We start from the raw sequence: 17,059 nt of genomic DNA, 5'->3' as shown, positions 1-17,059 counted from the left end.
AAGAAAGATCTTTCATGTTTTTCCCCTCTCTCGAGAAGCTTAAGCTGAACTATCTAAAAATACAGACCCATTTTTGGAACTCAGAGAGGCATTAATATGCTGCAGCTCCTACTCTGTGTGTATACAGGGAGCCAAAATGTATGCAACTGCCTCTACTCTGACTTTTTTATGTTTTAAAATATTCTTTAAAAAGAAACATACTCAAAGGTGCAGGAAAGCTTCACAGAAATTAGTCACCCTGCCTCAGAGGAACACTACCAAGTTCCATGTGTTTGGGGGGAAAAAAAAAGAAAAAAAAATATTGAAAACTAGTTGACCTGGTTTCCACTTCCAACACTGCTGCTTTGGCAGACCTGCAGTTTTCCTCTGACAGCTTCCAACAAGATAAGATGACACAGACAGGGTAATAAATTAAAACTTCCTAAGTTGGAGAAGGCTCAGAGGAGGAGAAAAAGAAATGTCAGTAGGGAGAACGTAAAAATAAACAAACCACGTAGCTGCCAGAAGTGATGGTAGAGACAACAGGGAAGCAAACATTTGCAAAGGGGAAAGAAGATTTTCAAGTAGTTTAAGAGCCTGTGGCTAAACACTGACGTTCTTCTTTCGCCAGCCCTCCTGATTATTTTTAATGAGTCTTTTCCAGAAGAGCTTTGGATACTGTTGCCTGTAGTACTTGAATTGGTTTTGCTTTCTAAATCCAAGCCAAAAAAATGAAAGCCTTTTCACTACTTCAGAAATTAAAATACTTACCTTAACACGCAGATAAACAGAGCAGATCTTTAAACATTTTCAATTTAAACTAAAATTCAGGTAGTTGAACGGTGTATGATATGACTCCTATTGCCATTGCTACATTCTACATGCAGTCGATGTACTTGGCTGTGGGCTTCTCAACCACCCATGAACTTGGGTGTGCACAGATGGTGGCAGTACTGCCTGCCAACAAATCACTATTTAAGTTATTTTCATGTTTTTATGGCAAGTACTATTGGATTTAATACTTTCCAAAAGTTTTCCCAGTGATATGAGCTTTAGTAGAACAAGGCCAGTCAATGCAACAGGGAGCAAGTGGAAGTGAGAACATCCAGTATAGAAGAGACACTGTTTGTCTGACCTTTAAGCTTTAGCATCTAACCCCAAGACTTCAGAAAACCATGTAACAAAGGCTTATAGCACAAACTTTCATCTTTGCACCATGCTTCCCTCTCATACACAAGGACACAACACTGCCTTTCTGCTGTCCTCACACCCTGCCCCAGGTGCAGCGCAGTGGTGTCCCCCATGGCACAAACTGCATCACACCAGGCTGGTGGCTGAGGTGGACATCACCCACCACCCATATATGCCATAGGAAAAGTGACTTTAGCGAAACAGGAGCTGAACATCGCTATCTGCCCACACATGGATCTGCTGGCTCAGCTGCCTAGAAACATGCCTTCACACAAGGTACCAAGTGTGGCCACCATGTACTACTTGGAAACAGTCCCTGTACCACCACCAATATACAAACTACAGGCTAGGAGCTTCTCTAATAGGAAGTGCAAGCACAAAAATGACAGGAAATACTTTTTAGAAGGTATTCTTAAAAGCATGAAGTCAAGAATTCTAAAAGCATAAATTAAAGAATTCAAAAAGCAAAGGAAGAAAGAGACTTGAGGTTACTCCAGCCCATCTTCCTTGCCGGTGGAGGAGACTTCCCAACTGCATGCTTTCTAACCTAGTTTATAACATCTAAACAATAAGCTTCTATCACTTTCTCTGGGACACTTCATCTAATATTTCCACAGTGAGATCCCATTTACGTGCAATTTATTATTTTCCTCTTCCACAATCAGTTATCTGTGAGGCAAACCACACACTTCCAACTGTTCCAAGCCTTCTTCGTAAATCAAACTATTCAAGCTCCTATCATTTTTTGTTACTGTCCTCTGAGTTTCTTCCAGTTGGATCATTATCTTTCGGGGAAAGAAATAAAGATAACATCCCAGGTAGAGCTGAACCCATGCCACTAAGGAGGAATTATTGCATCTTGTATCTTTACAGACGTAAATCAAGCAACACTCTCCTTTTTTTCTTCTCACCATTAAGCCAATCTTTCCTCAAGGGTAACAGTGAAAAGCAAAACAACACAACTTAAATCATTAAGCTTCACATACAATACTCCAAACCTCAAATATATCTATCTGTAGCTTCTTTTATGCACTTACTAAGATGAGTCCTTCTAAACAAAATATGTTTGTGAAGGTTCAGGCACCAAACATTTTTTAAAAACTTTGTGTGAAATATTACCCTGGAAAGAAAATTCTGAGCATAAATCACATAATACAGTTCATTATGTAATACAGAAAAGGTATTTCCTTCAGGTTTGTTATTTGTTACCCTTTTACATGTAATCAAATCTCCTTTCTTCTTACTTTTAAAAAACTGAAGTAAAACAAGAGCATATGGTCAGAAAAATATTAACACTGTTCTTCCATCTCTCCTGGCTAAAAATCCAAGGATTACTAACAGTAAAACTTCCCACATGGAATCTCTTCCTCCCAGCTACCTTCCACAGAGCGGAAATACTGGATTCCAGTCCTCCAGCATGTCTCATTAGCTTTAAATTTAAACAAATGAAAAAGAACGGACAAGAGCATGTACAAGAACAACAAATACAGAAAATAGAAATTGTTAAGTAGCTACTTCATCTTCACAGATCAAATCCTTTTCAAGGACTGCTGACAAAGATGACAGGCAACTACAGATTTTATTTCTTCTTGGTGTAGCAATCTAAGAATAGGATCTAAAGGAAAAAACATTTAGAGTGCAAACATATTGCCTTTCCTTGTCCTAACATTTTTCATATTAAGATTCACACTTTATTACTTGGCACTAAATTTATTAAGACAGAATAATTAACATTATAAACAAGTGCCATGCAGACCTAACCTACCTGGGAACTGCGGGTGCTACCATTCCATCAGGAATTAACACCAAGGTTACCATCGAAAAGCAATATTGTACATGCCACCAAAGGTACCATGTTACCTTTGAAAATGCCTCTAGTATTTTCTTATAGTTCACTAGCAAAAACAGACATACTGATAGATCAGTCTTCTTAAAAACATTTCTAATCCAGAAGAAGTTGAAGAAAAGTTTGTAGCTTGATATTGGAGCTATGGCAAGAGAAAAAAAAAACAACGCACAGTATATCATAAAGTGATCCAGACCATGCAAACAATGTGTTAGAAAGTCTAAAGTGAGTAGTTACAAGGTCGTGAAATACAGTATATGTCAAGTCATTTCTCCTCTTAAAAACACGTTTATAAATCACTTCAATTGTGAAGAACCAAAGCTCTTCAAAGTTTTTTGAGTTTTATGCAGTACTTAAAAGTGCACAGATAAAAGAAGCATAGTAAAACACATACAAAAACCCCAAGACTTGAACTTTAACTTGAATAGCTTACAACTGAATAATTGGATTCCAAGAAAAAAAAAAAACAAAACAAAAAACTTCAGCTGTTAATGAAGTATTTTAAAACACTGATGCCTTGGTAAGTCCACAAAACCATCAAAGTCTTTGGGGAAAACTTTAAAAACACTAGAGAAAACAACAACCTAAAACCCTGTTAAAGCAGAACAACTTTGTAACAGCTTTCCTTCACCTTGCTAAAGACAAATTCAAGGAAAATCTTTCTGCAGAAGTACTTTAGAGCTACAGCTCTAAACATCACCCAGGCCAAGAGCTGACAGAACACATCAGCTTCTAGAAACAAAAGCGAAATATATGACAAAGCAAAACTTGACAGTAGCCTTACAGCTTTGCCAGCGTTAATAGCTTTGGCATCTGTTCCAGTCTGAACATGTCCTCTCACTTCCTTGCACATCCCTCACTCATTTCAGCTAAAATCTTCTGTGGAAACTCAGCGCCCTATGAAACTATAGGGATAGGTCTATTTAAAAAACAGACTACCTTTCAGAACTTTTTTGTTTAAAAGCAGAAGGTTGTTTGGCCCTAGCTACATTTTGGATGAAACTATTTACAACCAAAATATGTTCAGTGCTAGAAGGAAACCCCAGAGGAGAGGGATGGTTTTACTGCTAACATGCTGAAAGAGTTCGGAGTTGAATACCTCACCACACCGTGAGAATACATGGGGCTTCTTTCACATATGCCTGTGACTATAAAAAGACAGCAACCCAAATTATTTCCAACTACTGTATAGGACTTTTTACACTGGTCAATACCCTTGTCACCTCTTAAACTAGACACCCATCAGTGAACTTATGAACAAACTTTCAAAGTGACAAGTTACCAACAGTTTATTCTAGTGATATTAACTTCTAATAGGCAAAGCTACATAAAACTATAGTTCTATTTTATAATTCTTTTAATTATATAAAATAACTCTTATAATAGAGTTATTTTATAACTCTAAAATTATTTATACATATGGTATTTTCAAGCAATAATGAAGCTTACATCTTTTTTTCTTATGTACTTCTTTCTGGAGGAAACTATTTCCTTAGAAAGACACCAAATTCAGGGACCATTACGTTCCTCTGTATCTTCAGTTTTGCCAGTCAGGAGAAAACAAAAAGCTTCAAACCTCAACAATATGAAGCATAATAGGAAAGAGCAGAACCTTACAGAGACCTGTCCTTCACCAGACAGTATTAGAGAAGGTGCCTATGCTATCGCAATGTTAACAACAACAACAAAAAAATTAAATTACATTCATGTCCATCCAAAGTTATTATTTGCTTCAAAAATAGAGAAAACTCAAATAATAAATGGAGAAAAAAACCCTAAAGACTTAGCTACTATCTCAAGACATATCCTCTTCTTACACATACAAACTGAAGCAAAAATACATAATTGCTAGTGAAAAAGCAGTACGTAGCAAAAAGATTCAGAAATATTCCTTGGAGAAGACACACAAAAGTTTATGTGGGTAAGAAAAGGTAATAACAACATACATTTCGCTTCCTATAGATATTTTGTTTTTCTTGTGCTTTCCAGTTTTTGGCTGAAAAGCTATTCCTGTCAGAAACATTTTGCAAACATAGTAATTACTGTTTTGAAGAGAACAAATAGCTTTTTTTTTTTAAATGCCAACATTTTTTAGCTTTTAAGACTCTTCTTGAAAAATAATACATTAAAAGTTTTTTTCTGAGGAGGGGGTGCAGCTTTTAGTAGATTGCTTTTTAAAACCACCTAAAGATCACATTTCCCAGATCCATTTGCCTAATGAAGTCACCATATTGCAATTAATACATGATAGAGAGGGGTTTTTAGTCAACAGAAGGTATCAATTAGAAGAATTCCATTTCCCTTTCCATATGAGCAGTCTGCCTCTGTATGGGAGACTCATGATAACTGACTGACACTCAGCAGGGATACCTCTTCTATATATAATCTCAGATAATATTTGTACCTCCAGAGATATTCAAATCAATATGACCACTAGGAAATACATTTCAGGGTTGGTCAAGTACATTTGGGGCTAGATTCTCTCTCATCAATATCACGAATGGGTAAAAAGAGGACAGCATCAGGGAGTGAATGGGACTGTCCTAAATCCCATCAGCTGGAAACATTCCCCCAAGAACTGATTATGACCAGCTGGCTGCAAACTACAGACATTTGGTCTAGACTCACAAAGGCATCTGATGCGTCTCCATCCCATTGATTACAGCAGGCACAGATTTTTAAATGCTTGTAGGAATCTGGGTCATCTCCCCTTCCTAGCCTCTGGTTTATGAGTTCTGTGGTTTCCAGTGAATTTGGGACTTAGACATAGGAAAGCTCCAGCTAGTAGAATGTAGTCAGAATCTGCTCTTTTTGTGCCCTCTGATTAATGTGAGAATGAGGCTGAAAATTCTCCATTCGTAATTAAAACTCCTGTTCGCCCATTTGGCTCCATCCCATTTGGCTCACTGAAGAGTGTTTTTAAATCTTACTGGCTTCAGTTGCAGGATTGGTCCCCAGCAGACAATACTGTCATTACAGTGTTATGTTTGATTTTGTTTTTCCTGACTCTTCCCTAAGAAGCAAAAGACTCTTTCAGGGACACTAAAATCTCCCTTTATAAACACAAATGAAAAGTGTGAAAAAGTAAAAGCAACATGAATGCAGAGTAAACCAAGCTGGGTTTTGCTGGTTTCAGAATTTTAAAGCAAGTTAATATGCGTGTTTTATAATACACATTATAACTACTTTATTGTGGGAAGCTTTTAGACATGAGAATTGTTAGAAGAGGGTTTTTTGTTGGGTTGGTTTGATTTTTGTGGTCATTTGGGTTGTTTCATGTTCTTTGAGTTTTGCAAGAGGAAAGGCTAGAGCATGAAACGTTTTCCTAAGCTGAGAATTTTTTAAGAACACTGGTTGCTAAAACACAAATTGTCTTCAACATGAAGAGCTATTATAATTCAGAAATAGAACCTTTGTAACGGATTTAAAATTTCTACATATTTTTCTTAAGTAATTCTTACCAAATTTTTGAAGAGTGCAGTTAATTCCTTTGTAAACACAGAAAACTTTAAAAATGCTGTTCCCAAATCTGGGTCATCCCTGCAAACGCAGTTGCCTCCGAATTTCTCCAGTGCTTGTGTATACTGTTCTTCATTTTCCACGTGAGCTTCAAAAAGAGCAGAACATGAAAATATCATCAGTAGATAAAAGGTTATTGAAATTACAATTGAGTGGTTTTTTTTAAAAAAAAAAACTGTTCAGATGATTTCTTGCTAAAAATATTTACTTGATATGCTAAACATTCATTATTTATCTTCTAATGCTGATATGCCAGAAGTATGATGTATCTCACTAATTCTGGTTTATGTCTATCTATCCACATGCTGTACAATGGACAATATGTCATCAAGACAAGACAATCATCTGACAGATACCCATTCTACAAAGACCCACAATACTTCCGCATTGGACCGGAGACCGCATAACAATTCTCAACTCATTATAATGATCTCATAGAATCTTTTGTTATCGCTCTCTAATTTTAACTGTGTGCTGAACAAAGAAATAGAGGACATCAAGTGAGTTGGCAGAGTTCTGGATCTCTACAATAGAAGGCAACAGATCAAGTAAGACTTAGGAAATGGGTCTACAAACTACATCACAGATGAGGGCAAAGCCCCTGTCTGTTAGCTCTCCAATTCAGAGCAGCACTCGGATGTGAGGCAAATCCTAGGAGTCTGCGCTTACCACAGGCCAGTTCAGTTTTCAAAGCAGTTTTGGTTCACAACAGCTAGACACCTTTCCGAGACAACAAAACCAGCAGCTCTGCCCCAGAAGTGGTCCAATGCTTAACTGAGACAGCAGGTTCTGAATCATTGTGCAGGCTGCTGATCAACGTAAGTCATCTAGCACACACCTAATGCTTCTGCCCTTCAAAATGCTTTGAGCCATGCATGCTGGGGGATTATTCAGCCCGTGGAATAAGATGAAGTCTGGGCCTAAAGCAAGTTCCCCTGATTCAAATATAATGGAAATCTGAGGGGCCTCAGTCTTAACTACTTTGGCCTACTAATTCACTCCTAGGACACCAGATTACTTGTTTGTGTAGACAGGCATAAAGTTCCTGTCAAAGGAACTTTTGGACAAAGCACACCAAGTTGGCACCTGAGAAAGTTACTGTTGCCCATTTCTTATTCCAGCTGTGGCAAATTTCTAACACTTCAAAGGAAGTCAGGAAAAGAAACCACACCCTAGAAAACAGATTAGGCATTAATAAGAACAAAGACCCGTTCTTGGTCATTACATGAGACCAGGATAAACCCAAGCAATGATCCAGTTTCATTTCAAGCCCTTTTGTGTATGTCAATGCATTTAATATCGAAAGGATTCCTGATGCAATGTCCTTTCTCCAAATTTCTATGAATTAGTTATACAACCTGTTCACTAAACTTAGCACGCTTCAACTTAGAAACAAGCCTGTCTGTTCACATTCCTGTTCGGACAGCCATTTAAGAACTCTGCTTCTCAAGTAGCTACAAATTTTATTTGATTTCCAATATATGAAAATAAAACATTGTGGAGCAGTGGTATAATAACGTGTAATTAAAGACTGTCGTAATTTACATGTAGAACTAAAGTTACACAAACGACATTAATTCTACAAGTCTCTAACGTCAGCGCTTGAATTTGCAGCCTGTGAAAGATAGTTTGCATATAGCTATTCAACTAAAAACTAAACTCTAGCACTAAACTGTACTTATTTTTCCTCAGCATCAACAGCAGGGGCTGAGCACTTACCAAACTTCTTGCTACTTGAGCTGCAGGACGAAGTAAGGATGTTCAACTAATACTGTTGTGTGATGTACACACACCTGAACAAGCTTTGAACAAACTGGCACAGACAGCAAACAACAGGATGTGGCAGGTCACAACTCCTCTAGTTCACACAGCTACCCAGCAAGCTGAATTATTTCCATATTGCTTTCTGCATTCTTACTGCTTCCTGCATCCAGCTTAGCATATTTGAAACCAGGTGAGGGTGGAGGTCAGGGCACAATTCACACAGCAAAAAGAGAAGGCTGCCACTGCATGAAAACAAGGTGAAAAGGCTGCTACCATTCGCTGTAGTTAGATGTGCAATATGCAGGTGAACCATGCTGAATTTTTTATCTTACAAAACAAGCAAGAGCTTTCTATTCCATACAGTATCCCCAAGGGTTTTCTATTCCCCAGCACCCTAGGGACCAATTCTTCTGGATCTATGTATGAGATTTAATAAAGCCAACAAAGCAGCAGCTCAACAGCAGCTCAACAGCATTCCCCAGAATGCTGATGATACTTATTGCAGCAATACTATTAGCTGAACTGGTACTTCAAAAGTGCTTCTGAAGAACATGAAATGGCATTTTTTTGTGGAACCTTCTAAAATACTTTCCCTGCATTACGGATTCTTCCTGATGAATATTAGAAGTTTCTTCACAAACCAAAGGCTTGGGATCTATCAAAAAAATGAAATGAGCCAGGTTGGTTTGAGGTTTTAGAGGCTTTTTTTAAGTAAGATACTAAATTATGTACAAATTGGAGTCACTATCTAATCCTCTATAATGGTTTCCTAAATTCACACATTAAAAAAGAAAGCCAAAACATGTATACTTAATGCTCAGGGAACCTATATTAAAAATCCAGTAACTGTGTTCTTATGAGTGCAGGGCCCCAGTTTTTATTTTGTCAAATGAAAACCCAAGGGCTGGCAAGTGGCTGGGTTAGTGACATTTTTGTTGGTGGAAGAGAAAACTTTCTTGTCAAGACTGGGCAGCATGAATTTAAAAACTAGACAAGGTACTGATTTTATGCAAAAACTGTAGTGATTTGATATAATGCTTTAACATGTACACTGATTATTAGACATAGTCAAGCACTCAAAAATTAATAAAAAAACCAACAACCCACCCACAAATGTAAAAAAAAAAACACCCAAAATGCCCAAAAACCTGAAGGGTGCCAAATAAACATGTAAACACATGACACAGCTCCAGATGAATCTTAAACTGGACTCTCCACAATCAAAAGATAACAGCTTCATTACGTTAGGCAAGAAGGAACTTCTTTTCAATTGCCTGATAAGAATTATACCACAACAGCAGTTCTTGTTATAACCTTCTACCTGAACACCAACATTCCCACAAGTTCCGTCAGATATTGGTGGCTCTCCAAGGTTGCCAGGCCTATCTATTTTGCATGTAATACAGGTTTTGTTAGCTCTAATTGCCATGAACTGCATAGCCAGAACAAAAGTCAACAAAACACTGTTTCTGATTCACGAAAACAAATGTTGTTTCTTATTTACAAAATGCTGCTGGATCCACAAAAACAAAAGCTTTTGTTATTTTGTCAAAGATGATGAACACACAAAACTCCAAGAAATTGGCACACACAAAAAAATGCACACAGCAATAGTGCTTTGTATTTTTATCAGCACTGTAAGAGAAATATCTGACTTTGTGCATGATGATGATAGAAAATTGCAGCTCATCAGCTCTCCCTTGTCACGAAGTTCTCAACATACATAACTGGAAGCCCCCAGGAAGGGTGAGGTTTCACTAAGCAGTAGAGCCAATGCAGCTTCTTCCTGCTGCCAAAGAGAGTAATTTCACACCTTCCATGCCCTCAGTTCTCAATGATACATATGCCTTACCATTTCAGGTGCTCATCTAATCCCAGTTAAGTTGATTTCACTGCATATGCAGCTTTATATGAGCTAAAAATTTCATCTAAGGATCTGCCAAGCATGAGGGGGTGGTAGGAGGAACAGGTAGCCCAGACCTGGTGGAAAGAGGAGAGCACAGCTTCCCCACTTGGTAGCAATAAGCCAGCTAGATAGGTGCAGCTACCTCACAAAATTTCATCCTTACTGAGCTCATGATCAAGCAGCTAGTTCAAGACTGTTATTTAAAATGTACATTTTCTCTTCTCAGAGTTACCTATATAACTGTTTCCGATTCAGTTAAGATCACTGACTGTTTAAATCCTCCAGTTTCACCGATTCAAACTACCAGGAGTTATGATGTACTTACCCAGACCAGATATGTTTATGGCTTTGACAGATTTCTTCATCTTATAGAGAACAGTTCGGTCAACATCCAGAGCCTAAACCAAAAGAGAACAATTAAATGTGAAATACTGGACTGTCCTCTGGTAAACCTGTACTCTGGAAACCTTCTGTAATTATAACACTATTATGTTAGTTAACTTTATTTCTGTAATTAATCAATTACTTGCTAGTAGCTCCTACCCCCATCCACACAACTGGTTTCGTCCCCTAGTCCACAAAAAAAAAATATCTTCCCTCTTTTGCTGGTGACCAGCATCACATATATTCAACACCATCTAAAATGAAACTATCTACACAGTATCTTCTTCCTACGTTAAATTATTAAAGAAGCTTAAAACAGTTCCAACCCATCGTATGTTCTGACACTGCTGAAGAAACAAGCAGTATTGTTTCCCCAGGCAAAATATTAAAAATGGAATTTAAATTCAGTTTTCCTAGATAATTTAGTTAATTAATTGCACTTCCAACCATATGAACTTTTTCACTGCTATGCTGAACAAAATAAATTGCCTATCTCTCAAATATCTTTCACACATTTTATCACTAGGCAAAGCTTTCAGCAACACAACATAAAATTCAAGATTAAATCCTGTCCAGAAGATTCAAGCACTTATAGTCAATTTGTTTCAAAGAAAGAAGTGCAATGGAAGCAGGCAACCATTTTGCTTACTGAAGTGAAATATGGGCAGACCCAAAAATGTACAATTGTTCTGGAACAGAAAAGCAGAATTATGGTCCCACAAATGTGGTTAAAAAACAAAACAAAAAACCCAACCCAACACTTTGTGAAACTGGAAAATAATTTAAGTATGTCTTTAGACTCCACTGAAGAACAACGCTGAACGCTACAAATTGTATTACAAGAGCTGTTTAGCATGATACATGCTAAAAAAGCAAACAAAAAGCACCAAATTCATTCCAGTTTTCATTCAAAAGATTTCAGTGCATCACAGCAGCTACACATCTGATCTACCATTGTTTTATTGCTAATAATTTGTGTAACAGAAATGATGCAGAAAAGTCAGTCCCTAGGACCCTATCCAATTATTTTAACATACTGAATGCAAAGAGAAATATTCTCTCTCACATTTCTGGGAGTATTCTTAAACTGAATCCATTCAGACCACAAATAGCTGGGCAAAATCTCTGCAGCATTCCATGGAAACCAACAGATTCTGATGTTGCCTTAACATTAATGTTACACTGTCACAGTACTCCTATATCAATTGGAAGTTTTACCTCAAGCATCTTTAGAGATCACGTCTGAAACATTAGCAGAAGTGCACAGGCCTTTTCACCTGGAATTCCAAGTACAGAGGAAAGGGAAAAAAACTCCAAGAAAGCCCATAAAGGTCACATCAGCTCTGTCACCCTCTTCAGCAATTTGAATTGTATTCACTATAACAAACCTGTATACAGTGAGATCTCAAAGGTTAGATTAGCCACCTGCCTGGATGGGAGTACGCAAAGTACATTCCCTCACTGTGTACTCCGTGATTTCTAAAAATAACCTCATAAAAGCACCATCCAATCAGCTGAGTACAGAGGAATGGTAATTTCATCAAAGACTGCATCAAAGGGCAATTACCCTCTTGGAGACAAAGCTAAAGGAATGTCTCCAACTACAAGCCTTACAAGTAACAATCTATGGTGATTTAACCCCAGCTGGCAACCAAGCACCATTCAGCCGCTTGCTCGCTCACTCACCCAACCCACCCCACCCCAAAGAGGAGGCTGACAGCCAGAGACTCAGAAGTTACAGATTCATTTCCCAGGTAAGTCTCAGATTTGTGCGTGCAGTTGGTAAGTTATTTCATCTTTGCACCTTAGTTTGGACGGGCAGTAGAAGTCAGTACTTGTTAAAAACCAGAAGCGTTGCAAGGATAAACACGTTGTTCGTAATTAATCCAATCTGTACTACTGTGGTTAGGGATCCAGACAGACCTATGGATTCATAAAATCTTTTGGCCCATGGCTGCCTCAGTCAGAAAGCACAGACTCTCAGTAAGAAAAAAACTTCAGGTCCTTTTCCTCAACGAAAGTCATCATTTTGGTTTGCAGCTTCTCTCAACCAACTCCCGCTTTCACTGGGATTAGGCAGTAGAAGAGCAAACACATGAGGCACAGCATAGCCAGGGTCCAACAGAAACGATAGCTAACATCCCTAATATACCATGATGACAATTTAAGCATCTAGTTATCTCAGCCAGTTGGTCCACAAAAAAATTTGTAACAACGATGACAGGGAAAAAAAAACAACCACAGACAGTACTGAGGGCAACTGAATAAACAAAACCTAAGGCCCAGATGTGGTGAAAACGTACAGGACTGCCAGGTCAGGCTTCCTTGGGTCCTCCCTTCTTCCCCTGCCTGCCTCTTCAGCTGTGCCAGTGCAGATGCTTGCAAGGATGTGTCGTGAACCACAGGAGAGAAGCAATCCATGTCTAAAATGATGCAAGGGGAGGCGGGGGGGAAAGTTACTTTTCAGTTGCATCAACTTTCCAACTCTGGCTATCTGGCATCCTCTTGATAAAACACAACACAAAGGAAAACACAATGGGAAAAACAGGAATAAGTACCCAGGTACTCCCGCTGAAGAATCCCCCAGGGCCATTCCTAAACAAGAACTCAGTAGATGCAAGAGTGTGGTGTGCACTCTTACTACACAGTTACCTCTACCAGCTACATTCTTTTAACCCTTATCTTTACATTAGTCTCAACATTTCTTCACATATTCATTCACCAGAATAGAACAGGTTTTGTAACTTCACCTGGAAACTGCTATCACATTTGTATGGTGTCAGCAGACAGTGCGCCTGTAGAATGATGCCGAAATACTCAGAAAACCAGTACAACTGAAGCAGGCTAAATACCACCTTCACTAACACTGACTTAACACTGGCTTTACTAGCTGAGGACTTGGTTCAGCTTCTGTTCAGATAGATAATCCACTCCAAAGCCATGAAAAGAAGACCAAAATTATCCCAGTAGCAAAGTATTCTACCTTTGTACTGAAGCAACATGGACTCATTATTTCTTCCTTCTCCCTGTCAAAAAAAAAAATCAAAAAAGTGGGGAATTGAAGTGATTTGTGACAGTCAGTACTCCATGGAATTTTATTTACATATAAAACCTAAAAGACTATTGTAATTAGCCAAGTGAACAAATGGTCACAAAAATAACCTACGTTTCATTCTCTAGAAATACTGCTGATTCAATCCATTGACGTGATTAATAAGAATGGGAAGAAATTCAACAGTGAAGACAAAGGTGTGTATCCAAAGGAAAAATACACATATGAACTGGGAAATCAGTCAGAAAAAACTGTTTTACCAGATGATGGAAGAATCACCACAGGGTACCAAAGTGTTATAGCCATGAAATACAAAGAAACGAAGATACAGGAGATCTCCTTCTACCAAAACCAAGGAAACAAATTTTAAGAAATCACTGAATATTACATACTCTTTGAAATGCAAAAAAGGTGTAGGTCCAAAATGTTGATCTTGACAGCCTACACATCTCTCAGCCACTGGATTTTTGACTGTGATAGAACACTTACAGAAAAATTACACACACAAAATGGGAAGCAACGTATGTGTTGCTTTCATCCACCACTAGGTGAAGTATAGAATGGAATAAAAAGTCTTTCTTAAACTGCTCTGGGTTTGTAATTAGATTACTGGGAATAAGCTGTAGCAAACTTCAAATTGGCTAGCTCAAACAGATAGCTAGAGGGAACTGGAGTGTGCCCATTACAGAAATATAAATAAATAAAAAGCACAAAATGCTTAAATAAATATTTTAAAAAAATTAAAAAGCACAAAATGTAGGAAGACCAGGCTGCCTTCCTGAAATGATCCCCAGTCACCCAAGCTTGTTAGGGCTATTATCTGGGCAACTAATGATCAATACAGTTTTGTTTGGATAATATAGCACTGACTGTCTGTACCTCGTGCTTGTTCGGTTAACCTGACAGACAGGGTGTAGGTAGCCTCCTCTTTCCTGAATGGAAAGGGTCCTACATAAATTCCTTACTGCTGGCAATAAACAGGAAAAAGGGATAAACACCAAGAAATATTTAAGCTGAAGCATAACAACAGCTGAGTGAAAGCTGTACCTGAATAAACTGCGACTAGAAATTGTGGAAAAACAAATCCAATTCTGGAAAGCTTTCCAAACAGGAAATAAAGGGTAACAGGTATCTCACTATTTTAAGAGGTACCTGAGTAAATTTATAAAATATTATTCTTTCCCATTGTGGTAAGAAACTAGACTTGGTCCTGTAGGAGGTTTCTTCTAGTCCTCCATTCCTTTGTGAAGTCTTTTCATAATGCTACATTTAAGAGGGGCTATGTACACCTATGGACTAATGGACAAAATACTGAAAAACTTTGCAACTTTAATACAATATTTTAGTCTTGATTACAGACCAAAAAATGGGGAGGGGGACTTTGCATTTGTTTAATTGAAAGACATTGGTGCTTATTCACAACTAGTATTTCAAAGGAGTCATTTCAGCATAAAAGATTAAAGTGTCAGCTCTTTGTCTGTAGTACAGTTCTTCGGTATTTTCTCATCCTTTTCTTTGTCCAAATCTTAGCACTTACAAATCAGTTTAAATACACCTGTAGCTTTATTATACTTTGAACTTCTAATCCTGTATTTGTTTCATATATATACATATGCTAAACCTATTCACACACATGCCAAAATGCTACCCTCCCCCAATTCAACTGCTTTGTGCACTTTCAGTACAGTGTCAGAAGCAGTGAAATTTAAAATGGCTTCTGATGTTGCATATTCTAGCTTTTCTTTTTACCGATTTTAAACGCCCTGTAAACTTCTGAACCAGAAGTGATCATGTAACTCACATGGTGGGATCATTTTGTCCTCTCATGTAATGCTTCTAGTTTTGACTCAAAAAACTCTATCGCAAGACTGTTTATTTTGGCATCTGTTTATTTCAGAACAATGTAATCAAAGAGGCCATATAAAATCACTTTCATAGTCCCACTCAGTTTTTGCTGATGAGCGCTCAGACTTCCCTCTTGCTAACAACTGTAAATATAGCTTTGATTTAGGGAAAAACACATTCATTCCATACAGTACATAAGAAAAGGAGGTATATCATTACAGAAGTGGTGCTATGCAGCATGAACTGAAACAAACTTGAAAGTGACCTTCTTGAGCATGCCCTTGTCAGTGCATGATTTTTCCAAACACAGTATTTGTGTCTTCTATTCGCTTACTTTTATGTGACTTCTAATGTTAATCTTGTAAAACAGTTATTAAGGTAAATTACTTTTTACATCAGAATCTATGTGGTGTTGCTGCAGCGTATCTAGGGATCACAGAGATCACTTGTTTGACAAGTCTAAAACAATTATGCTATGATCAGCCTGGTATCAAACTTGTTCTCTTGACATGAATATCAAGACTTCTAAATAAATGGCAGTATTTGATTAAAATACAAGAATGTTAGGAAATTTATTACCAAACCTGCAACTCCTATCAGTATTACTCTTCAAAATGCACAGCCAATCTCTCTTAAAACGGCACAGAAACATGATTTTGCTTGAAAACTGTTTTACCTTACAACCTAAGGCTACACAGTGAAAACGATTAAAAAGATGTTACCATACATGATCATATACACCACAAAAAACCCAACACTAAAATTACCTGCAATATGCAAATATTTTTTTAAAACTGTTCAAGTTGGTTTTTCCTAGCAAGTTGAGGCTAACATTTTGGCACCCATCACAAATACACTTCTGACACACTGCTCATGTACTTTTCACAAGGTATTCAGTAATACAAGTGTTAGGTATTTGGGATGTCACAGGCTGAAAATTTCAAAATTACAATAATGAAGGAGATTTCTGAGGCCCATATAGAGTGTAGAAGCAGCAATTCAAATCATTACACAAATTATTTTAAAGTTCTATGTGCCTGATGAGAACTAAGCAACAAACATGTCTGTAGTAAGTATACTACGCAGGGGGACAAGCATACCAAAACAAACAAAAGAAAACATGGCTTTTAAAACGAGCACTAGAGAGAACTCAGCTATCAGTGATGAGTAGCAAAGCTTTTCTCCTCATGTAGAAACAAGGTCCAGTTTCACTTGCCAAAGGCCAATTTCCATTTTAGCTGCTTCAAAGCTTTGTACTCTGAACAATAAAATGTGCCAATTAATTTTCTTACCAGGAAGAAATCAGTCTGAGGTTACTGAAACTTCCTGAAATGTTATTCTATGTCCTACTTCATATGCCACAATCTGTCCTGACACATCAGATGTTCAAATACCTCACTGCTGCTCCCCCTCTTCCCCAAAAGAACTTCAAAACTAGCATCAATCCAAAAATCTATATTGTCTAAATAGGTCTGTGTAATATACAGGCTTCTTTCTTCTGGAAGGTGTATTGGCTCAAATTAATAAATGCATTTAACACATTTCAGGCTGGCATAAAGAATGAATATATTAT

General features: G+C 37.7%; 1 protein-coding gene across 2 annotated transcripts in view; it reads right to left on the bottom strand.

Annotated features, from left to right (window-relative positions):
* ASAP2 (ArfGAP with SH3 domain, ankyrin repeat and PH domain 2) overlaps positions 1 to 17,059 on the bottom strand; it is a 101,937-nt gene that overhangs the window by 61,389 nt on the left and 23,489 nt on the right. For both annotated transcript variants that reach the window (XM_080387848.1, XM_080387849.1), the window contains exons 2-3: positions 10,531 to 10,603; positions 6,478 to 6,623 (exon numbers count right to left, since the gene is read on the bottom strand). In XM_080387848.1, coding sequence (XP_080243974.1) covers positions 6,478 to 6,623; positions 10,531 to 10,603 — 219 coding nt within the window. The remainder of the gene's footprint in view (positions 1 to 6,477; positions 6,624 to 10,530; positions 10,604 to 17,059) is intronic.

The sequence above is a fragment of the Falco punctatus genome (assembly GCF_963210335.1).
Source record: "Falco punctatus genome assembly, chromosome: 5".
NCBI lineage: Eukaryota > Metazoa > Chordata > Aves > Falconiformes > Falconidae > Falco > Falco punctatus.
This window is presented reverse-complemented; position numbering and strand designations above follow the sequence as displayed.